The following is a 25,366-nucleotide window of genomic DNA, read 5'->3' on the forward strand; positions in this document are numbered from 1 at the left end:
GTAGGAAGCATGAAGTGCTCTAAAACTTCCTGGTATACAGCTGCGTTGACCTTGGACCTCAGAAAACACAGTGGACCAACACCAGCAGATGACATGGCACCCCAAACCATCACTGACTGTGGAAACTTTACAGAATCTGGGACCCTGATATCCAAAGGAAATGCAAAATTTACTTTCATCAGAGGACATAACTTTGGACCACTCAGCAGCAGTCCAGTCCTTTTTGTCTTTAGACGCTTTTGATGCGGTCTGTTGTTCAAGAGTGGCTTGACACAAGGAATGCGACAGCTGAAACCCATGTCTTGCATGCGTCTGTGCGTAGTGGTTCTTGAAGCACTGACTCCAGCTGCAGTCCACTCTTTGTGAATCTCCCCCACATTTTTGAATGGATTTTTTTTCACAATCCTCTCCAGGATGCGGTTATCCCTATTGCTTGTACACTTTTTTCTACCACATCTTTTCCTTCCCTTCGCCTCTCTATTAATGTGCTTGGACACAGAGCTCTGTGAACAGCCAGCCTCTTTTGCAATGACCTTTTGTGTCTTGCCCTCCTTGTGCAAGGTGTCAATGGTCATCTTTTGGACAACTGTCAAGTCAGCAGTCTTCCCCATGATTGTGTAGCCTACATAACTAGACTGAGAGACCATTTAAAGGCCTTTGCAGGTGTTTTGAGTTAATTAGCTGATTAGAGTGTGGCACCAGGTGTCTTCAATATTGAACCTTTTCACAATATTCAAATTTTCCGAGATACTGAATTTGGGATTTTCCTTAGTTGTCAGTTATAATCATCAAAATTAAAAGAAATAAACATTTGAAATATATCAGTCTGTGTGTAATGAATGAATATAACATACAAGTTTCAATTTTTGAATGGAATTAGTGAAATAAATCAACTTTTTGATGATATTCTAATTATATGACCAGCACCTGTATATGCAGCCGGTTATAAATACAAAAAAACTACCAGTTTTTAAAAATGATGATTAAGCTCAATTTTGAGCACAAATTTGTTCCCAAAATATGTAAAGTAGGCACCCACATTTTTTTCCATATTTCAGTTTTTATACTCAGCTAGGAATGTCTAAACACTAAATTTAGTTAATATTGGGGTCACAAAACAAATAGCTCTTACAAAAAGCTAAATTTCATGTTGGAGATTCAAAGCATTTTGTTGATGACAAAGCAGCTGGTTGTTGCATTAATGAGATGCAGCATCCATCACCTGTAGTAGGTTACTTAAAGGGTTAGTTCACCCAAAAATTAAAATAAGGTCATTAATTACTCAACCTCATGTCGCTCTACAGCCGTAAGACCTTCGTTCATCTTCGGAACACAAATTAAGATATTGTTGATGAAATCTGATAGCTCTGTGAGGCCTCTATATTCAAATTCTCAAGTTCCATAAAGGTACTAAAAACATATTTTAAACAGTTCATGTGAGTTCACTGGTTATATCTTAATATTATAAAGCGACACTTTTTGTGCGCCAAAAAACAAAATAAAGACTTTTCAACAATATCTATATGGGCCGATTTCAAAATACTGCTTCGGAGCTTTACGAATTGAATCAGTGAATCGGAGAGAAAAATCTTTTTTTTTTTTTTTGGCACACAAAAAGTATTCTTGTCGCTTTTTAATATTAAGATAGAAGCACTGAACTCACATGAACTGATTCAAATATGTTTTACTACCTTTATGGACCTTGAGAGTTTGAATATAGAGGCATCACTGAGCCATCAGGTTTTCATCAACAATATCATAATTTGTGTTCCGAAGATGAACGAAGGTCTTACGGGTGTAGAACGACATGAGGGTGAGTAATTAATGACATTATTTTCATTTTTGGGTGAACTAACCCTTTAACTCCTTTCAGAAGATAACAACCATATATTCTAAGGGAGCACCTGCGTTTATATTGCAATAGAAAACTAACACAATCCACACTGGTTGTTTGATCGAAATTGCTGTCAGTTACTTTTGATTGATATGCTTTTTCCATTTCTAACAGGGTGAGCTAAACGTCAGTGAAATTCAAACCTGTGTATTATTGGTTCGGCTTATTATTTTGACTTCTTCACAATGCCCGCCTTTCTCCTGAAAACTCGACAACCTATTGGCTAAATATATATCCTTCAACTGTCGCAGAAATGTTACCTTATCCCATTGGCCGGAACAAACGTCAATCAGACAAATGCTGTACTCTGACTGGTCCGGACGGCTAGCCCTCGCTGATTGACAAGTAACCGGATTGGCCAGAGGGCGCGGGTGGGGCGGTATCTCGTGTGGGCTCTTCAAGGCTTCACGGAGAGCGAATGTCGTCATGAGCGGTGGGTAGGAATTATAATGTTGGTGTTTATATTACTGTTACTTTCATAAACATTCTATTGAGCGAATGAACCGATACATATTTTATACCATAGCTTGCACACACGAGTTTTAAAAATCATGCGTATCACGGCGATTCTGCCAAATGCACACTTCCGGAAACACGGTTCTTTTCCGCAGCGAAGAGTTTATCTGGCTAGTTAGCACCTTAGCATGCTAAGCAAGCAGTTTCCTCCTCCATCAGCGCACTCTTGAGCCTGTCTGCTTGCAGACAGAATAACTCTTTCATAGCGCTTTGCACGGTCGTAGAAAGACGTAAACGTGCAGACGGCTTATTAAAACATGATATAAAGACGTATTTTAACGCGCTCAATCATAATAGCTCAACCACTTGCAGGCATCTGACATTTAGCCTGTTAGCGTTAGCCGCTGGCTTCAGCCTGCAGCATTAATCAAACTGTATTTTGCATTTATATAGGCGTAAATATATAATTTTCTTACCTCCAACCACGAATTTTGCTGTAAATACACCCGCTTTGGTTATCAGCGGGTGTGTCCTGTTTTTCAGTTTGATTAGCTTGTTATGAGAGCAAGTTTTTCATGTAGTAAAGTTGCAAAAATGTTGCATTTGATAGAAGAAAGATCACTGTGGTGTAATTCTTTTAGAATTACTATGAAATGTAACGACTTCAAATAAACTGTATAACTAGTTCGTTTTATATTATTTTATTTTTTATAACCAGTTTGATTTCTCTGACAGCCAGTTAACAAGCGTCATAACATCAAGTGTTTATTTGGGTTGGGATCTGAGATCGTTGTACATGCGGGGTCAATGGGGTCAGTGCTGGGTTTTTACCAAAGATGTGCAGTGGATCTCAGTTCTGGTTCTGGAGTAGCCCAGCACTTCAGGACCAGGATTGAGAACATCTTATGGTGTAAAGTGCTATTAGTGGATTGAGTTTTAAACCCTGCCCCGCTGAATCACTCCTCTCCAGGGTTTAGATTATCGCAGGTAACGCCTCCTTAGGTACACTGTCATAACTGAAAGTGCATGCCATTCATGTTCTGTTTATTTTGGACAATCAGTTTATTCAATTTAATCCAGTTCTCTTTGCAAACATTGTTCTTAATACTGTGGTGTTTAAAAAAAAAAAGAAAAGGACATGCCAAGTCTAAGCACAGAATTATACTACTAAATGACTTTAGTAGTTCAAATAAGTCCTCCTGTCTTATTTCATTCTCAAATGGAAATCACATTTGGAGAGTTGTTTTTGTCCTTGGCTAAATAGATTCACCTCCTTCTTACAGATCAAAAGGACAGTATGGCCACCACTGTCGCAGTCAGCCCCAGTGAATATCTTCAGCCCTCCACCACCGCTTCTCAAGTAAGCTCCTACTAATGTCATTATTATTATTTTTATTTAGAACATAAGCCTAATAATTATATTCATATTATCAATGAAATCTAAATCAGTCATTTGAAATGCTTAAATGAAATTATCAATACTGGTAAATCTCACATTATATGTTCAAACAAAATATCTCTTTTTATACAAAATATTTTTTTGTAGTATTATTATTATTATTTATGCATCACATTGGTTTTTGCTGTAGTTAATGTATAAATAATATGAAATCATTCAAATTTTTAATGAATAAAAAGGGGATTAATGTAAGCAATAACATGGTATAAGTCACCACTTTCATCGACCTGAATAGTGATTCACAAACAAAATAAAACATTTGTAACATTTGACAAAAAAAGGTTTCTGGTCTCAGGCCATCTTCAGTATGTATGGCAGTCAAAACCTTTAAATGTTTGTGAATTAGAGGTTATATATTAGATACAATGCAGTTTTAGTTCATAAAGATATGATTGTTTAATATACTTGTGCTTCCTAGACCTGAGAAAGGTGCAAATGGTGTCAGCAATTTTTTGATTGCATTAGGAAAGTTAAAAGTGCATTTAGGCATCATAACATTTGTAAAGTACCAAATGAAAAACAGATATTTAAATATATTTAAAATCATTACTAATATTTATATTTTGTGAGTGTAGGAAGACCGACTCAATTATGTCATTCACTGTGCTTCACAAGAGTGGGCGGAGCTAAAGAGATTGTTTGGCGCATTTTCATTGTGGTGGCTCTCTTGATTGGGGAAATTTTCTGTACAGCATCATGGGTAATGTAGTTTTTCACCACAAATTCCACTGTTAAAGACCATTATTTTAAGAATAATTTGAAATAATGCAGGCTGATGACTTCAACAAAAGCAAATACCATGGATTAATCACCTTGTAGCTTACAGTAGGGCTGTATTTAAAGGTTTCCCTTGGAGATATTTCCCAATGGAGAAAATGAATGGAGTTTTTACTTCCGGAATCCGACTGTTGCACGCTATTATTATTATTACTCTGGAATACTTCACTCTGGTCAGTTGCTGCATTCCACAGTCAAGTATTTTGGTGTAATTACTGCTAAACTGTATATTTGACAGCTGTCCAAACAAATAATTTTCTTACAAAACTGTGCCAGTTTAATGTCTTTTGGTCTCTTCACACATAATGAAATATTGTTCTTTTTTTGTCATGCTTGCATTCTAATAAGTGTCAGTCAGCTCAAACTCTAATAAATCTTTATAAGTTTGCTTCTGATAATTGTGAATGGACACTCTCACATGTAGGATTCACAGCCTTCCCCACTGGCACTTCTGGCGGCTACCTGCAGTAAGATTGGGCCTCCTGCTGCCCAGGCCCCAGTCAGCACACCACCATCTCAGCCAACGACACGCCGTCTGCACCCCATCAAGCCTGCCCCTATTGCTCCGGCTCCACCCAAAAACCTTGGGTTCCTCTCAGCGAAAGGGAATGTCATCCAGCTGCCTGCGGGACTTGGTTCGTCAGGGGCCAGTCCCATTGTTTTCACTATTCAGAGCCCTTCACGTCCAGCAGGCACATCCAATGCCAACATCCAGTACCAAGTGATTCCTCAGTTCCAGGGGTCTCAGACCATTCAAATGATGCCTCAGGGAGGACAGATCCAGATCATCCCTGGAACCAACCAGGCCATCATCACCTCACCTGTCACAGTTCAGGCTGCCACACCGGCCCCGCCTCCTCTGGCCCCGGCACCGGTATCCCAGCAGAAGACGGTGGCGATCAAGCCGTCCTCTCAAAAGCGGCGACAGAATAATGCCAATGTAAATGCTAACGTTGTACGACTCCCTAGTGGACTCACGCTCCCTCTTAATGTTACTACTAGTGATGTGGGAGGAGCGCAGATTGTAACAGAGACTGCTGCTGCTCCAGTGAAGGGCAAGAGGGGAAGGAAGAGACAGGTGGCTATAGCCCCGCCTCCTCCTGCCCCTCAACCGGCTTCACCGCCACCTGTAGCCGAGCAGGTTGAAGCGCTGCTAATAGAGACCACAGCCGACAATATTATTCAGGTATGTGCATTTCTGTAATTCTGCTTTGGCTTTCTAAAAACCTTGAGTGCTTTAGCTCATAATTGTGTATTTTTGTGAATTGCTTGTTTCCTTGGATGTCGTCTAACAGATTTATACATTAAAATGACCTTAAAGAGTTAGTTCACACAAAAATAAAAATGTTGTCATTAATTACTCACCTTCATGTCGTTCCACACCTGTAAGACCTTCGTTCATCTTCGGGAACACAAATTAAGATATTTTTGAAAAAATCAGATGGCTCAGTGAGGCCTCCATTGACAGCAAGTTAATTTGCACTTTCAAATGCCCAGAAAAGTACTAAAGATATATTTAAAACCGTTTATGTGACTACAGTGGTTCAACTTTAATGCTATGAAGCGGTGAGAATACTTTTTGTGCATCAAAAAAACCAAAATAGTGACTTTATTCAACAATATCTAGTGATGGGCGATTTCAAAACACTGCTTCATGAAGCTTCGAACTTTACAAAACTTTTGTTTCGAATCAGTGGCTTGGAGCATGAAAGTCACATGATTTCAGAAAACTAGGCTTTGCTACGTCATTAGTGTTTTGAAATGTCAATGGTTTGCATGACTTTGGCAGTTTGATACACGCTCCGAACCACGAATGAAGCAGTGAAGCAGAGTTTTGAAGCAGTGTTTTGAAATCGCCCATCACTAGATATTGTTGAATATAAGTCGTTATTTAGTTTTTTTGGTGCACAAAAAGTATTCTCGTCGCTTCATAACATGGTTGAACCACCGTAGTCACATGAACTGTTTTAAATATGTCTTTAGTAGCTTTCTGGGTGTTTGAAAGTGTTAATCAACTTGCTCTCAATGCAGGCCTCACTGAGCCATCTGATTTTATCAAAAGTATCTTTAATTCATGTTCAGAAGATGAATGAAGGTCTTACGGGTGTGGAATGACATGAGGGTGAGTAATAAATGAAAGAATTTTCATTTTTGGGTGAACTAACCCTTAATTGTTTACACTGTTCTGTGTTGGCATGTATGTCAAGGGAAAAATCATAAGCTTATGTCCTTTTCGGTGATGCTTATCAAAAAAAAAGTTATTTTGTTGTTGTTGCTGTTGCACAACCTGTCCTATTTCACAATTAAAAGATATTGAGAAATTATATTGTGCTAAAAGAAATATGCTATTTTTAAGATTGTGCCATAATGCAAAATATTAATTCTCTATATTACTGTAATGCAAAAAAGAATATTTGATATATTTGACTACAATGTAGGTCTGGACGATATATCGCATGCGATTGTCACGCGTGTTTCGTCAGTAAAGCCGGTTCCATGATTACCGCAAAATCGCCATCACCATGCTACCTGACGAAATGTGCATGACAATCGCATGCGATATATCGCCCAGCCCTACTACAAAGTATATTTACACCATATTTTGTAATGTTTTATGCTGATTTTAAATAAGTTATGAATTTGCATTAATCTTGACTAATTAATAATCATTAATATTTAACAATAATTACATTAAAAATTACTGTTATTCTAGTATTATTTCTGTACTATTATATTTTTATTAATATTTTTTAAATTTTGGTTTTCATTTTTGTAAGTAATTTTGTTAAGCGTTTTTGCCTCTTTTTTTTAATATTACTATTTAGAGGTTATTTATTTTTTATTTCACTTTTAGTTTTAACTTGTTTAGTTTGTATTTATTTTTAGTTAATAATTTTAGTGGTAGACGTCAAGGCAGCATTTCTAATTTTCATTTTAATCCATTTTATCCAATTTTATCTAAATTTATTTTATTTTATTTTATTTCAGCTTTATGAAAAATATTGTTAACAGTTTTAGTTAATAAATATGGCCTGGATATGTTTTTTATGAAAATTCTTTCTTTAAGTAGGTAGGCAACTGTTTTTCTTGATTGCGTCTGTTTCTAATAATGTCTTCCTGTAACAGGCAGGAAATAATCTCCTGATCGTGCAGAGTCCGGGGGGGAGTCAGCCTGCCGTGGTGCAGCAGGTGCAGTTGGTTCAGCAGAAATCCGATCAGCAGGTCGTCCAGATTCCCCCACAGGCTCTAAAAGTGGTACAGGCTGCCTCTGCCACACTTCCCCCTGTACCACAGAGACAGACAGTCACACCCAATGTGCAGGTGTCCCCCCCAGAACACACACAGGTACGTTAAAAAACCCCGATATTATTATCTCTTTACAATAATAACGTTTAAACAAGGGCAGTGAATCTAATGTGTTAATTTTATGTCCGTTTGCAAAAAATTTAAAGAAATCATTAGTGATCTAATGCATGTGCTCTGCTGTGCCAGGTGCTGATTAAAACAGCCTCAGGTGAATGGCAGGCTGTACAGCTACAGGAGACCACGGTTACCACGCCAACAACACCCACCAGCACCCCCACACCTGCGGTGGTCACTAAAAAGGCTCAAACAGGGACACGGAAAGAAAGGACGCTGCCTAAAATTGCCCCGGCTGGGGGGGGTCTGATAACCCTGAATGCAGCCCAGCTAGCTTCTGCTGCTCAGGCTGTTCAGACCATCAATATTAATGGTGTCCAGGTGCAGGGTGTTCCTGTAACGATCACCAATGCTGGGGGTGAGTGAGTGCTTCACTTTGACAAACAAATGCAAAAGGCTAAGTGTTTAATTATTATTGATTTGTGTCACTTAATTCTTTCAAAGACTTGGAGCAATGTATTCTGAATGATGTTAACATGAGCTGCATTTTGACTGATGCGTTTGTGTCTTTCAGGCCAGCAGCATCTCACGGTGCAGACGGTTCCAGGCGCGGGTCTGCAGTTGGGTGGTATGCAGACACAAACGCAGACCATGCAGGTGGAGCAGACACAGACGCTCGCACTGGAACTGCAGAGTCAGCCAGGAGAGAAAAAACGGCGTATGGCCTGCACCTGTCCAAACTGCAAAGACGCAGAAAAGAGGTAGCAAAGATTTTATTTGTGAAGGCATTTTTTTTTTTTTTTTATCTGTGCGACATGGGTAAAAATATTATCATGATATTTTTTTCCCATACCATTCGATATTTCAAATAATGAGGAATGAAATGCATTCCACATGTTTGAAAGAATTAATGTAAACAATAAATTTTTTTATAGGCTATTTATCATATAGGCCTGCTGGTAAAAAAGAAACTTCTCAAAACTTTTCATTTAAGCAGAATATCTCAGTTGGAGATATTGGCTAAACTCCAGCTTACGTGTTTGTTGGTGTTTTCAGATAATCACCACTTTTTCCACAGTGTAGAGAGAGCGTGTATGCGTGGTTACCAAATTGCAAAGATTAAGGCGAGACACGGCAGGTGAAAACATCATTTTTTCATGCAGTGGTCAATTTTGAGATTTTGGGCCAGTTTGCTCCCTTAACATGTAAGCTTTCATGTCAAAATAAAAAATGTCAACATTACACATTAAGGTGGTTATTTCATTATATTTTGTCAACTTGCGCCTTTAGATTTCTATCGGAAATCACCAAAAGTTAGCATTCTAACGCAAGCTCCCGTGCCGTCTCCATTCACAGAAACATGTCATGCCTCGTATCATTGTAAAGCTCTAAGTCTCATTAACAGCGCTGTCTAATCCAAATATGGATATTTCCTTTGTAGAAATAACCAACCGCAAAAGTTTGCCGGGGAATCTACAGACGAAAACCACATCTGATTGATCGATGTGAATTTCCGACTACGTGATTAGTTCTCAGGCGTCACGCTTCCTTGTTTATTCTGCGCCTGAGAGAAAATGCGACAGCACCGAAATCAAGTCAGAAAGTTTCACTGAAAATACGGCAACAGCTGTCACTTGCAAAAGCTAGTAAAAAAGAAAGTAAACAACAGATTAGACGATGAAACCCCATCAGCGAGTGTCTCATCGCGTAACCTATTGTTTGGAAAGGGAAAGAGTGTGTTGGAGGGATTGGGAATGACAGCCGCGCCACACAGGAATGGCTCATAATTCACGTCACACGATTGTATGAATTAGTCAGTGGTTTATGTTGTCCTAACTGTGCTGGATCAGGGCTGAAAATTAACATCGATCCACAGAATCAGTGTGTTGCTGGAGTGTAGTCTGTGTGAGAGAGATAGGTACTGCAGAAGTTTGCAGTTTTTGTGACTGCTGTTATGTGTGTTTGTTATGGTAGTTCTCTTCAGCTTAAGGCTATTGTTATTAATAATTTATTCATTTATCAATTTCCATGTGTTTTAAATATTACATAATACTGATATTAATAAACTGAATATATGTTTTGTTTGTAGGTTGGGTTTCAATAGAAATAAATGAAATTATACAATATAAAAACTTTAAAGGCCGTTTCTCAAAATGAGTTTTTTCTCACACTCAGAGTCAGATATCTCCACTTCAGTAGCACCTACAAGCACCAACTTTTCCAGACTTATACTTAGCTATATTCTGAAGGCTTTTACAGAGGGATTTGTTGATATATCATTCCTATCCTGAGTTACAGGTCATTTTACTCAAAAAAACAAGGCGAAAATAGGTTTTTTAAGGCTATTGTCAGTGTTCTCTAATTTACTAAAGCACAAAATAAGATATCCAGAATCCCTTCTGTAAAAGCCCTTTCATCTAATATGTCAGCAAATAGAACCAAAAATTTTGAACCTGGACCTTTCCAATTTTCAGATTTTGTTTTTGGAAATGTATGCAAATTAGCATATATTTTAAGTATATAAGGCCTCATTTGCATATTAAAACATAAATTTACACAAAACTTGTAATACATTTTTTTCTTATGTTTATGCCAGTAATAAACTGGAGAAGTTTCACAGTGATATCTTTTAATTAAAAAAAAATCCCTATTCACCTGTAGTGTCTCGCCTTAAGTAAAAGACCAGGCAGGAAACATGTTCTTTTAACAGAAAAGCTCTGATTGGGGAATTTAAATTATTGAAATATGGCAACCGCAAACATGAACACTCATAGCGGCTATGGAAAACAGTCCATTTTTTTTTTCTAGATGAAAACTAGGTCAATTTTGGTCAAGTTTTCATTTTTTTAACTACACTTTAGTCTAGTCTTTTTGGTCGATATTACACTTTGATATAGTCACATTTATCATTTAATGACATTGGTGTCGTCTCGCCTTAGTTATGAAAAAAAGGTTGTCATTTAACTTTTTTCATCATAGATTTCATGAACGAAATTAGCAATAGTTAACATTAGGGCTGGGGAAAAAAAATTGATTTCGCTGCTTATTTTTATGAAATTATATCGGTTCTTAAATCTCAAGAATTAATCTTTTAGTATAGGCTGTTTTTAGTTGATGAATGAACAATACATATTAGCTCACTTCCAATCCAATAGATCGCAGTAAGCTTTGTCACTTTTGATTTCAAGCAAAGTCTTGGATTTCAAATTCTGTCCATTTTATTACGAAATTCAAACAATAAAAACATTTTTGCCACTCTAGACAGTTCGCTGTTGCTCAGATCAAGCCTAGCGGCAATTTGAAGCGCACTCATCATTCTCCTGCTCATCACTTCTTCCGCTTTACTACAGGTTACAGCACAAAATAAACATGAATGAGCATCAGAAGCAATTTTGAAAAATACTGTATAACTTAACGAAATCCGTATTGTATCTCATGTAATTGCTTAATCAGTGTTTCAGCCACGGAAAGATGCAAGTAAAACATCTTGTAAACAATATGTAATGTAACATAATATTCAGCTCAGAAACTGATTTATTGACCATAACCTCGATATTATAGAAAAATTAACTTTAGAGAGGAACATTTTGCTAAACATATGCACCATATTACATATTCATATGTATATATATATATACACATATGTATATACATATGTATGTATATATATATATATATATATATATATATATATATATATATATATATATATATATATATATATATATATATATATAATATATATATATATATATATATACATACATATGTATACATATGTATATATAAATAAATAAATATATATATATATATATATATATACATATGTGATATATATATATATATATATATATATATATATATATATTTATTTATTTATATATACATGTATTTAAATATAACATATATATATAACATATATATATATATATATATATATATATATATATATATATATATATATATATATATATATATATCTAACATATATTAGGGGTGTAATGGTATGCATATTCATACTGAACGGTTCACTGGGCAAGTTCCAAATGGAAGTGATCATCCCTATGCCCTGTGTGATGATCCCTACGCGCATGCTATATGTAGTCGGAATGCACTTGGCAAAGGGAGCGGCATAATTACTTCATTACTTCATTATTATTATTATTATTATTATTATTATTATTATTATTATTATTATGCCAGCAGCCATATCACCCTGTAGCCCAAGACTGGTTGCCCACTGAAGCTAAGCAGGGCTGAGCCTGGTTAGTACCTGGATGGGAGACCTCCTGGGAAAAACCAGGTAGCTGCTGGAAGAGGTGTTAGTGAGGCCAGCAGGGGGTGCTCACCCTGTGGTCTGTGTGGGTCCTAATGCCCCGGTATAGTGACGGGGACACTGTACTGTAACAAGCACCGTCCTTCGGATGAGAACGTTAAACCGAGGTTCCACTTTCTGCCGCATTTGATGGTCTTGTTTGCGTATCTTACTTTCCCATCTTTCGACTCGAGGAGTGTACTGACTGCCCTTGCCTTGGTAAGACTTGAGACTGGCAAGGGAAGCTTGGAGGTCTTGCTGTAAAGGTTGATTGCGCTGAATGATGGGGGTCTCCCAGCCATTTCCGCAAGTCTTTCCATTCCTTCCACCTGGGACATGGAAAATTCCTTGATCTTGGATTGTTGGGATCTCAGAGCCTTGGATGTTGAAGATGTTTCCTGTTAGCCATTTAATTGTTTATATTTCCAAAAAAATAAATAACTTAATGTGTAAAAACTTTTTTTGTGTAACTGAAGTGTTTGTGTACAAATCACATAATTTTGATCTTCAATATTAATGTGGCACCAACTGACTCCCTGTATAGTTTACAGCATTAGATTTTAGATTTTTTTTTTTTCCTGAGAAAATTTGCCATGTACTGTACCTGATATATATCCAAATTAATCGATATTGAATCAAATCAAATTGAATCAGAATCTAATCAAATCTTGTTAATCAAAATCGAATCGTGAAATTATATATATAATAATATCCGGCCCTAGTAAACATAACTTAATAGACTCATCAGAATAAGCTTCCTTTTAATCATTTATTTATTTTTTTGTCTAGATTCTGTAATGTTTTCTGGATTCAGTGTTTTAATACTTAAAAAATATTTATCATCAAAAATGAAATGAATTCATAATCCATCTTAAAATGTAATCAAATTAAAATGTAACAATTAATTTACTATTTGTTTTTGTCAAATAAGGTGCTGCACAACAGAACTTTTGCTTGTATTGTATTGCTTAAAATGGTATAAATAATTAATGTTGCTGGAGTGTTTGTAGTTGAAAGAACTGTGCCATTCATTCACACAAAGTCAAGCAGAATAGTAAATCTGCTTAAATTCAAACAATGAAGCAGGAAAATGGATTTCAGATTTCGCAATGATCAAGTTTCTCATTGGCACACTTCTGATTACCATTTTATAATTAATAGTGGTTATGAAAGGAAATACTGATTGTGGCAACCCATATTTGGTTTTTATATGCAACAGGCCAGGAGAGGTGGGGAAAAGAAAACACATCTGCCACATAGCAGGCTGTGAAAAGACCTTTCGAAAGACTTCCCTGCTACGGGCGCATGTCCGACTGCACACGGGAGAGAGACCCTTTGTGTGCAGCTGGGTCTTCTGTGGAAAACGCTTCACACGCAGTGACGAACTGCAGCGACACGCCAGGACACACACGGGTATGTAACCTCCAGTATACACATGCATGCACAAAATACAAATGTGCTGCTTCAGTGTGTAAATTCTCCTCGTTTATTTTTGTCTGCTTTCAGGAGACAAACGTTTCGAGTGCAATAAATGTCAGAAACGTTTCATGCGGAGTGACCACCTCACAAAGCATTACAAAACACACATCAACACAAAGAGCCTGTGAACATCATCTTTCACAGGATTTCAAGAACTTTGGGAGGATAAAAGAGAAAAATGGCCTCTAAGAATGGGAGGAAACAAAGGTCAACCCCCCTTCATGTGTACGGCATGACCCTGAAAAGTCACCTGTTTATACCAGCTGTTTCAGGGTAGACTACACTCCCGCTGTCCACTTTTTTTTTTTACTCACCCTCATTGTCAGAGGAAGGCTGGCAGGCCGTAAAGTGGGGCCCTCACCTAAGATTCATGAAGAACATGGGTGCCAATTGTGTTTTGGGTGATTTCCTCTGTTATACGGAGTGAAAAAGATGTCTGTCTCAGCACCAACAGACACTCCAGCCAAAAAAAAAAAAAAGAAGGAAAGAAGTTACTTTTTTTTTTTTTTTTTCCTCCCTCAATTACAATGTTTCACTTGTATGTTTTGGTTGTTTTAGCTATATCATGCCCCTCACAATGAAGTGTAGCAGCTAATGGACAGTGTTTCCTGGCTTTTATTGTGTAAATGTTTGTTTTCATGCATACAAACATACATTTGTACATACTATAGCAAATTTGAATACAGAAGTGATGCTTTGGACAAACTCTTTGACCCAGTTAAATTATTTTCAGTTGTTAAATGATTTTATAAAGTCTGCTTTAGAATTTTAAACCGAAGCTTGAAACTTTGTATAACTTTAGTTGATTGGTTTTAATATCATTGGAGGTTTTGGAAAAAAAATATTTTTGCTTTTACATACTTGTTCATGGTTAGACAATCATGTCATGTGTATAAAGGAGCTAAACAGGAGGGTAAATATCTTGGTATTTGCTACACATTTAAAGGTTTACTGTCATAAAATAAGGAATAATTTATGTTAAAAAAACAAACAAAAAACATGTAAATGGAATCAAACGTATGCAGATTGTGTCTGTTAAAAGATTGCTAATGTGTCCATTCAAAAAATGTAGATATGAAGTTATGTTTATGTTCTGGTGTAAAGCAAGAAGAAATTTCTCACAAACCAAGGATGCAATGTGACAAAAATGTGATTGTGGTTACATTATACCAATTTAAATGTTTTTATTTCATTCAAGGTACGTGTAAAGTGGCTACTGGATTTAATGGTTAGTTAAATTCAGTCATTCCATTTAAGATAATCTAAGTTTTTGTCCAAGCTCTCTAAAGGAGGCCTTAAGAGGGGAAACAAAATCTGTGCTCATGTATGTTTGTATAGTGTCTTGAGTTCATACTGCTCTATTTGGGTGTAAAATGTAGGATAATTGTTACATAAACATGTATTGGCTATTGTTGCCAAACATGAAAGATGTGGACTGTGTACAGTGTAAATGAGAAGGAAAATACAACATTGTATAGTTTCATTCCTATAATATGTAAGACTAATAGATTACCCTTTTTATTGACTAAAAGTTGCCTTAGTCTGCAGCACCCCATATTTAAAGAGATTTGTCTTTTTCCAGGGAACTGCATTTGTAGACCTGCTTTATTATTTTTTTTTATCTAACTTATGAAATGTTAAAAAAAATGCCAATTTATGTGCACTGACCAAATTCAGGGTTTTCACTGAGTGGATAATTTAATTATTTGGTTTATGTACCTACGTTTGATTTGAAAGAATAAAAAGTTCTTTATCCTTGGTAAACCCACATATAAGAGCCCTGGCTTTGAATATCGGTAGGTAAACTTGTGTTTGTATAACTTGTATTGAGGAGCTTAGACCAGAGAACTTGCTATCTTTTTCTACAGTCAGACCACCTCTCCCACTCACTCAATAAAGCATAACACAAAATACTCAGTGTTTCTCTGTTTTTGAATGCAATAGTTCAGCCAAAAAAAAAAATCACTGAAACCCTGATGTCCAAACCCACATATGCCTTTTTGTCATGACTATGTAACTATATAAATGTGACCTGATCAAGTTACCCCAATTAAAACATTGGTGTAGCATGTTTTAACCCCTGTTAAATTTGCCAACGATAGGCTTTTACAAGTGCAGAGTAACTCTTAATTCATATAATAATGGTTCTGTAATTATTCACCACATTGTAGAACACATTGAGTACATAAATTTCTTGCTGCTGCAACAACCTATTGGGATATATATATCTATATCATATATTTGCATATATGGGATATATGCAAATATAAAGCACATAGAATTGACTGATTTCATTTACTAGAGGCTTTTGAGTTATATATACAAACAAAATTCATAATTAAGAAATATTAAGAAAAAGAAATGTGTGTTATGAACTGAATTATTTTCAGTTACATTTATGAAGTTTATTTTATAATATGTTTTTCCATGACATGTAGCACTGGTTACTGGCATAACCTTGTTTCGATGAATAGTGGAAGAGCACCAGAGACGGTCGAACATAGTGGAAGGAGTCTTGACTTGGCGCATCATATAGAGAATTCCGCATTGTTGTGTCACCCGTGACCCTGACCAGTGACATGTCAGAAGCTATATAGATTCCACTCACATCACTGTCGGTCTCTGAAGTCTTTCTCTTAGAGTGACCAGAGACTTTGGAGGTCTTCCACTTCTCATAAAACCAAGGTTACACCAGTAAACAGTTCTATTTTGATGTTCCAGACTTCCAGAGACGGTTGAATGTAGTGGAAGAGGAATATAACCAAGTCACGAGAACTACAGCAACCAAAATACTGTCCGTCAGTACAGCAGAACTGACCAACGGCAGAAGGGCCACACTGAATCTGTAAAATCTTTTGAAGGTGATGTCCATGTGGCTACAGCACATATCTCAGAGAGAGGTACTCCACATAGTGCTGCCCAAGAAGTAGCCACCGCCTGAGTCGAATGGATGCTGGAACTGTCTGACCTGCCAAACCATATCCATGCACAATGGTACAAGTCTTCGACAAGTTTTGACAAGAGTGCGCCTTTCCGACAGGCACCAAACCAAACAACTGATCATGAACCAAGCACCATGAAGCAGTTTTTAACACACACACAATGCTCTCACTGGACACAGAGTTGCCTGGGAAGCCTCTTCATGATTGAGTGTCTTAAGCTGAACAGGTTGGTGTGACGAGCAGGGCGGGCGAGAGCCGTGAGGGAACGGCACAAGGCCGGTGACGCGAGTGATAATGAGCGTCACCTGCCTCGCGCCGTTCCCTCACGGCTCTCGCCCGCCCTGCTCGTCACAGTTGGTTTACACACCAATTAGACAACACTTTAGGTTGGAAAGCTGGACTCTGTCAATACTGAGTTCCCCTTCTGAGACGATAGCTGCGTTTCCACTGCCGGGCCAAAGGCGGGCGTGCTAGTGCGTGCCAGGGCCGGTCGCGTTTCCACTGTCACTTCCGGGGCTTGATCGTGCCTCTTCGGTGCTTCCTCGGTGCCAAAGGCACGGGTTTTTCGGCCCGCCGAAAACCTTGGTCCAAAGCTGGCCAGCTGGGGCTTGAGGCGCGGTCGAGGTGAAAGGCGGAGCTAAAACATAGTCAGGTGATGGTCTACATGCTGAAATGGGTTGGGTTGTGTGACGTTTGATCAAGGGAGGCGTGTTTAAGGGCGGTTTTTAGATCAGCGCTGCGGAGCTAGCGGACCGACAGTGGAAATGCAACTTGATTTTGGCCTCTGTGCCTAAGGTCTGTGGCTATAGGCCCAGCCTGGCACACTGTTAGCCCTGGCTCGCACTGGCCCGACAGTGGAAAAGAGGCTATTGTAGGCTCATAGAGAGGGCATGTAGCTCCACTACTTTTTTGGTTGATGTTATAGCCAAGAGAAAATTCAGTTAACTCAATTAATGATAAGAGGTATATATACAGCAGACTTACTTCTGTTCGTTGACAGTTTGTCAGCATCCCTCCACCACCCAATCTCCTCACCTCTAGCTCTAACTATTCTTATCACAACCAGGGGGAGTACTCTGTGTTCGGGCCAAAATTCCAAGCTTAAAGCCCTCATCCCCCCGGACAGCACGTCAAATATGCATAACCTTTACTCTAATTTATACGTAAGTGTGAACTCATGAAAGACTCTATCTGCTTGTTCAAGCGGCTCATAAGGTGCTAAGTGTTAAGCACCACCTGCAGATCCCACTGGGTATGCACTACACATACTGGTGGATTAAGACATACTGCTTGGACCAGTTGCAGTGGACCAGTCACAACAGCAGATTAAACTTGCTGGCCAGCAGGGTGCCACTAGAATGAGTCTATGAAGTTTCTCCTGCACATGCCTCTGGACAGGCCAAAGAAATGGAATGGGAGGGGAGGCATAGAGGAGGAGATCTGGCCAGATCCTGGCCTTATGATCTTTGCTCCTCCTGCACTGTGAACTACCGCAGACCCTGCGTTGTCCCTCTGCTGGCAAAGATGTCCATTGCTGCAGTCCCATAAATTCCCCAAATTGACTGAATGATTGCTCTGTGCAGACACCACTCCCCTGGCTTTGGACCCGAACGAGAGAGTGAATCTGCAATGCTGTTGCAGTGACCAGGAATGTGTGCCACTCTGATAGACAGAAAGTGCTTGTTCACCCACATCAGCAGCACTTGTGAAAGTCGAAGGCAAGATAGCCCCTTGGCGGTTGATTAAGAACACCACCATGGTATTTTCTGTCCATACCAGAATGTGCCTCCCTGAAAACTCCTGTCTGAAGTGTCTTAGGGTGCCATAGGAAACTGAAATCAGGTAGCTTGCATTAATATTGGAACTTCACTATGGCTCCCCTTATAGCCTGTCTCCTGCATGCTGTCTCCTCATTGCTTAAGAGTCTAGATGCAATCCCAGGAAGCGTATTGACTGGCATGGAGTAAGACAGCTTTTCTGTAGGTTTACCTCCACTCCTAAGGCACAGGCAAGGCAAGGTGACATGCTTTAGCAGGCGCTGTGCGTTGCTGGCAGCCTGTTGAGTTGACTTGGCACAGAGCAACCAGTTAGCCAGGTATGGGAGAATCAATATGCCCTCCCACTGTAGAGGTTCTACTGCCGTTTGGATACATTGTGAGAAAACACAGGGAGAGAGGGAGAGGCCAAATGGTAGAACTCGATATTGGTATGTCCTGCCTTGGAACTTAAACAGAAGAAATCTTCTGTGATGAGGTGCAATAGTGATGTGGAAATATGCATCCTTCAGATCCACAAAAGTAAACCACTTGCACGTTTGATGACTTTTGATGGCAGGACATCTATGACAGGCAGCATGCAGAAAGGAATGTGTTTGAGACTCCTGTTTAGGCATCTGAGGTCCAGGATGGGCCTGAAATTTCTTGCAAATTAGTATTTTTTATGAAGTATTTTGAATGAAATCCCCCAGGGCGGATTTGGGGGTTTACTAGCTTTTTCACACCCTTCTCCAGTTGCTTCAAGAGCTCCAAAGATATAGCTAGAGTTTGACGAACCACTGTGGGTCAAGTATGTGTGCATAATGGGGGTCTGTGATGGAACTGAAGACAGTAGCTCATCTCAAGTATGTCAGTGAGCCACTTGTTGTTCGTAATCCCTCTCCAAAGCTGTAGTTGAGAGGTTGGAAAGTGACCCATCACAGACTCTGGACCATTAGTGACAACAGAGAGCGATTTCATTATCTTTAGGGGGTAGGTGGTCTAAAGCAAGCACAAGATGCCTGTGAGACTGTCTTAGCAGGTGTTGGAGTTGGGTTATGTGACGTACAGGCATTCAATGTGTGGATGGCCCATAATAATTTACACTGTGCTCAAAATGCTAGGAATGAGACTCCACTGCATGAACACTAGACCAAAAACCTGTCCAGGTAAACGTGGTGGCTGGCGAAGACTGTTACGGCAAGCTTCTGGGAGTTTAAACTGTGCTAGCCAAACCTGCCTCCTAGCTTGTGTAGTAAGCCCAACAGCCTTCCCAATAGAGAAAACAATTGAACCCAAGGCCTGCATGGAAGCATCAAGCAACACTGATGCAGTATTGTCTGGTGGAGTAATGTTCACAGTAGAATGGAATGATAACTATAGATGAGTCATTGAATTTCCTACAAGGCTTAAGTCTGAAGACAGTGTTATAAATTCTGACAAACAGATCATCAGCATGTCTACATTCTGGGCTGGGGCACGGAAGATACTCTCTAAGAGATTTATCTGTCAATACCACCAGGTAAGAAATGCACTGCTCTAGTTTGGATGAGAGCTGACCAAAATGCAGAAAAAACAACCTTTGTAAAGTCAGGACAGCTAGGCATTAATAAATCCTTTTGCTGAGAGACTGGGTGATGCAAGAGATTTGAATGGCCCACAGGAGGAGGTGGGTCTAAATTCAATTCAGCAAACAACATCTTGAGGATATCCTGCAGTGAGAATACCACTGAAGCAGCAGTAACCTTCAGGCTCGAACCGTTATCACTACGGGAACACTGAGACTGTGAAGATGCTTCATCCAAGTGTGTATAATAGTAATGCTCATCATTATCTAACGAGTCAGAAGCCACAAGAGACAGAGTGTCTGGTTCATCTCTGGAAAAACTAAATGCCAGCTCACACCTGGGCAATGGAGAGGCCGACACACATGCCCTTGTACTCTCGCTCAAATTCCGATGAGTAGGTGGCATTGAAAATAAGTCTTGAATGCCATGAACTGTGCTTGCCAGCTCAGCTACTTGATAGGCCAATGTAACCGAGGGGGTTTGCTTCCTCTTCAAAGGCTTTTCATTTCTAGTGGCCAATTGCTTGCCCACTTGCATTGTCATCTTAGTTGGTGAAAAGGAATTTGAAATTCAGGATCCAATTTAACCAGTCAATGCTATCTCACCTCCAAGGACATAACTACACTCAGGGCATGGATCTACTAAAGCATCTCCGAGGTGATCAGTGCTTAACCAAGTGAGACATTGGATATGGGCATCCATAAGTTCCAGTGGATCTGAGCAAAGAGAGTATGAGACTGCCATAACTTCCCATACCAGTAAATGAAAAACCCCTGGTCAACCAATGGGATAATAATAAGATATTAGTGACAAAGAAACAGCAGCGTTGAAGAATAAGGCATTACAGTTGTTGCTACGGTAACCCCCGTTAACAGAATATCACTCTGGTTTACCAGTAAGCATTCATATGATGTTGTCATCTAAGATGACAGGCAATACTACATGTGGTGTTGATAGAACCCTGCTTAACCACTGAGTTCACATAACATATTCAACTGCTAGTAGTAATCAATTCCATTTAAACCCTGGATAACCAGTGGGTATCTGAATCCGATGAAATATTACAATGCATTAAAAATCCAATGACGAATCCAAAATCCATATAATCCATATAATCCAAAATAAATTCCCGAGACAGCTGTAAGCAGTTGCTTACCAAAAAACAGTCCACGCTCGAGAGAGATCTCTTCGCGAGAATGACCATGACACGACCGTGACATGAGAGGAACAGATATGTCTGTGGTAACCCCCCCCCCCCCCCCCATTATTCAAAGCCATCAGTTACAACCCCCCCCCCCCCAATACAATACAACCATACCAACGTTCAACCCCCCAAAGTTGAAACCAAATCTACGCCCTTAACAGTATTATATATATAAAAAAAAAGGTTTTTGAACATTAAAGTATGTTAACCTATTTAAAATATCATTAAATACCATTTACTATTAAATACCATTTAATTCCATTTATACCATTATTAAATACTATTTAAAATACCATCATGTGACCCCTTTAACTTGAAGGAGTTGGTGAGCAACAATGCAAAGCTCTGCAAAGTTACTGTCTTGAAACCACCGGCTTCTCGAGCCACTTTAGCATCCAAAGGACACAAAAAGTGGAGCCACTTAAGTTTACCAGGTCATATGCGTAATTCGAAAATCATTTGCTATAGTAACGCGTGTTATGAAATCCAGGTACCTTAAACTCATCGATTTTTGATTGTTGGGTTGACGGCGCTACTTTGGCGACATCTAGAGACTTTTCTGTGCGGAGTCTGAGTGCGATTTTTCCATTGAGATTTGCATTGGTTTTTCAAGGAGTTTGGAGAGTTTCGTTTTATTATTTGTTCCTTATTTATTCATTTTAATTTGTTTTGATCAATTTCTCTATTTCTTTGAGAATTTTTTATTTTAAAGGAGTTCATAAGATATTGATTTTATTCAAGAAGAGTTTTATTTTTTAAGTTGAGGATATTCATTTTGATGGCCCACAGCATAGAGACACAATAGGGTGAGTGTTTGAATGTTTTATTGATTTATTACTGGTCTAGTTTTAGCATGTTATGCTATTATTGTTTGTGTAGGCTATATTGTTTGTACAAACAGATATAATTTTGTCACAGGCCTGGCTTGGAGGAAGAGAAGGCAAGAGGAAGCACATCCCTCCACCTCTCATGACAGCCCTGCAAAACGCAGTCGCAAAGGTCAGGCTTAAGCTTATGCTTAATATGCATCCAGAACAGTTAATGCTGAAATTGCTTGATAAATATCACTACAGATTTCACAGATGTGTATCATGACTCGTAGGTGAGAATTTTTAGAATTAGCCTAACAGCTCTTTTACTTGCTTAAAAAGTAGAAACTATCAATCAGACAACAGATGGCTTGAAGTATATTGTGAACAACAGGTTTTTCAGCAAAGTTTGGATCATGTTGATCCTTTAGAGGCTTTAGAAATGTGTGTATCAAACAACACAATAGGCTTTATAGGGTTAAAGAAACATTGCTCATTTACTATTCTTTGTTATTCTAACATGTTTTATCACTTGTCTAACAAGACATTTCTTGTGATATGTTGCAGGATACCCAAAAAAGGCATACAAAAAGGGCCATTTGCTGGGAGAAGGCAGTTTCAGATCCGTGTATGCAGGGACCCGCAGATTCGATCGATTGCCAGTAAGCTTTCAGCTGACCATTTGTAATAAATGATCCTATCATAAATTATCCATGTGCTTAAGTGTATCTCTTTGCAGGTTGCAATTAAATACACCACTAAAGATGAGGATACCATGGAGCTGAAAGTTGTAAGTTAACATCTTTTTGGTCTTCATGCACGCATACATCAGCACTCAGTCGTATACCGATGGAGATATTGCAGCATTTTTTTTTCTTCTACTATTGCAGGACGGCCAGGGTCTGGTGCCTCTGGAGGTCGCACTGATGAAGCGGGTCAATGCAGCTCTGGCCTGTCCCAACATCATCCAGCTTATGAAGTGGTTTGACTGTCCCACTCAGTACATCATGATACTTGAACGGCAAGATCCTTGCCAAGATCTTTCCACTTTCTGTGCAGAAAACGGCCATTTGGATGAGAGCCTGGCGAAGAAGGTGCTGTTGCAGCTGCTCAGTGCTCTCAAACACTGCGAGAGCCGTGGAGTCCTTCACCGGGACATTAAGCCGGACAACTTGCTCTTCTGCACAGTGACACATGACACCAAACTGCTCTCCCAAAACCTCCCGAAGGATTCTGCCTACACCACGTTTACAGGTTGGTAATGCTGCAGTACGAAGCAAGAATCTCACCGACAGGTTGCTCCGTGAATGATCTTGGATATACATGGATCACCAAAACAAAGACTTAACAGTTATTCAGAAGTTATTTTCTGATCCTCTTCTTGGGTCTCAGGCACTTTCACCCCTCCTGAGTGGTATCATCATGGGCAGTATCATGCAGAACCAGCTACTGTTTGGTCAGTAGGGTGACTCTGTACAACATCCTGTGCGGTTCTTACCCATTCAGAACCAGAAAAGTCACCTTTAAGACCAGACTGCGCTTTACTAGAGACCTGTCTCTAGGCAAGAAACCACAAAGACAAGACAAAATTCATGCCTAAACCAAGTAAAAAGGTGGCTAACTGAGACAAGTATGTTCTATTTAACAGAGTGCCGTCAGTTGATTAGATGGTGTCTTTGTGCAGAGGCTGAGGACCTCCCTAACCTTCAAGACATTGAACAGCATCCCTGGTTACAGTCAGCAGGTGGCCAATGACATGACACTTATAGTTCTTTAGACAGTTAAAGGTCATGCTTTAGCTTTTATTGTTAGGATAAATCTAGATTCATGATTTTTTATGTATTTATGACCAGGAGTGTCCTCGTAGGTCATGGAAAAGAGGGACAGCCTTGCGTCTGGCGGTCTGAAATGAGTGGCCACTCCATCCCTCCTCCAGCCTTAGCGTCTTGCAGGACTGGCTGGCCTTGGTTGCGTCTGGCACCTTGGCTTGAGGCAGTAGTTTTAGCGTCTTGCAGAACTACTCACCTAGGGATGCATATTGTAAGTTAGTTTAGTTAGTTGAGTATTGCACCATCCACTCATAATTTTAATAGTGGAGTCACCCAGGACAATGACACACAACAGCTATTAACCTAATAAATATGAAGACAGCGATTTGTGTGATGATTTGTGATCTGTACACTGAACATCATCTAGACTAGAGGCACACTGATTCACATTCAGTCAACATTATACAGTATATAAAATAAGTATGCAGCCTCCAATCTCCTTGAACTGTGAACTAAGTGAAGTCAAAGTTTATCTTTAAAGCCCAGCACGTCTCTGGTAAGTCCACTATAGTGTTGAACTGAAGAGATCGGGGGAGAATCTGCACAGAAGAGAGGTGTTATTAAAATTTGTATTATATTTTTTATATTGCAATACATAATTTTACATAGAATCTCCAAGTTAATGTAGAAACAACATGAGATGGCATATTTTAATAATTTGTTTATTGACATGTTTTTCAAGTACTATTGAAGTACCACCGATATCAGTACTGCTACTGATGTCTATTAAATGGATTTTTTTCTTTCAGTTTCTATAGTTCTTATGGTTTTTTTGGTTTGTTTTTGACCCATGTAATCTTCTATTTAGGTTATCATGTCACCGACATTTTACCAACCAGTGAAATTTCACAATTCTTGATTCCATTTTTTATACAACAACAAAACTAGACTAACAAACATAGTAATAAAATAAGAACAAATAAACAAATTACAAGATAGCACTAATAAATACAATAGAAATTTCAAAAATGCAATCATATATACAACAAGAAGAATTAAAATCATAATGAGCTTTATTGCCATGGCAATCCTTCAGGGATTTAACAAGTTGTCAAGGGCCTTTTTGGACACTGTATGACCCCATTTCTGCAGATGAGTTAAAGGGTTAGTTCACCCAAAATGAAAATTCTGTAATTTATTACTTACACTCATGCTGTTCCTCACCCGTAAAACCTTTGTTAATCTTCTGAACACAAATTAAGATATTTTAGCTGAAATCTGATGGCTGAGGCCTGCATAGCCATTAATGACATTTCCTCTCTTGAGATCCATAAAGGTACTAAAAACACACCTAAATCAGTTCATGTGAGTACAGTGGTTCAATATTGATATTATAAGGCGACGAAAATATTTTTGGTGCGCCAAACCCCCCCCCAAAATAATGACTTATTTAGTTATGGCTGATTTCAAAACACTGTTTCAGGAAGCTTCAGAGCATAATGAATCAGCGTGTCAAATCATGATTCAGATCGCGTGTCAAACAGCCAAACTGCTGAAATCACTTGACTTTGGCGCTCCGA

The 25,366-nt window shown here is 38.8% G+C and overlaps 1 protein-coding gene and 1 pseudogene across 4 annotated transcripts; both read left to right on the top strand.

Annotated features, from left to right (window-relative positions):
* Positions 1-2,292: 2,292 nt before the first annotated feature.
* sp2 (sp2 transcription factor) lies at positions 2,293-15,642 on the top strand. 4 transcript variants are annotated; one of them, XM_067388415.1, is made up of 8 exons: positions 2,293-2,327; positions 3,634-3,710; positions 5,011-5,772; positions 7,713-7,931; positions 8,079-8,364; positions 8,521-8,707; positions 13,481-13,674; positions 13,768-15,642. In XM_067388415.1, the coding sequence occupies exons 1-8, from the start codon at positions 2,321-2,323 to the stop codon at positions 13,866-13,868; spliced, it is 1,833 nt and encodes a 610-aa protein (XP_067244516.1). In that variant the 5' UTR covers positions 2,293-2,320; the 3' UTR covers positions 13,869-15,642. The 4 variants fall into 4 exon arrangements, with proteins under 4 accessions (XP_067244516.1, XP_067244519.1, XP_067244517.1 ...); XM_067388418.1 differs by having other exon boundaries at positions 2,310-2,331; XM_067388416.1 differs by lacking the exon at positions 2,293-2,327 and adding an exon at positions 2,333-2,345.
* Positions 15,643-20,636: 4,994 nt separating this feature from the next.
* On the top strand, positions 20,637-23,772 carry LOC137021263 (serine/threonine-protein kinase pim-3-like; annotated as a pseudogene).
* The last annotated feature ends 1,594 nt before the right edge of the window (positions 23,773-25,366 follow it).

Source organism: Chanodichthys erythropterus, chromosome 6 (genome assembly GCF_024489055.1).
Source record: "Chanodichthys erythropterus isolate Z2021 chromosome 6, ASM2448905v1, whole genome shotgun sequence".
Taxonomy (NCBI): Eukaryota; Metazoa; Chordata; class Actinopteri; order Cypriniformes; family Xenocyprididae; genus Chanodichthys; species Chanodichthys erythropterus.

Bases quoted from the DNA above. Each gene is read 5' to 3' on its own strand.
- sp2 (XM_067388415.1), top strand. The intron at 7,932-8,078 runs GTACGTTAAAAA...CTGCTGTGCCAG, and splicing joins CCCCCCCAGAACACACACAG to GTGCTGATTAAAACAGCCTC. The intron at 13,675-13,767 runs GTATGTAACCTC...GTCTGCTTTCAG, and splicing joins ACACGCCAGGACACACACGG to GAGACAAACGTTTCGAGTGC.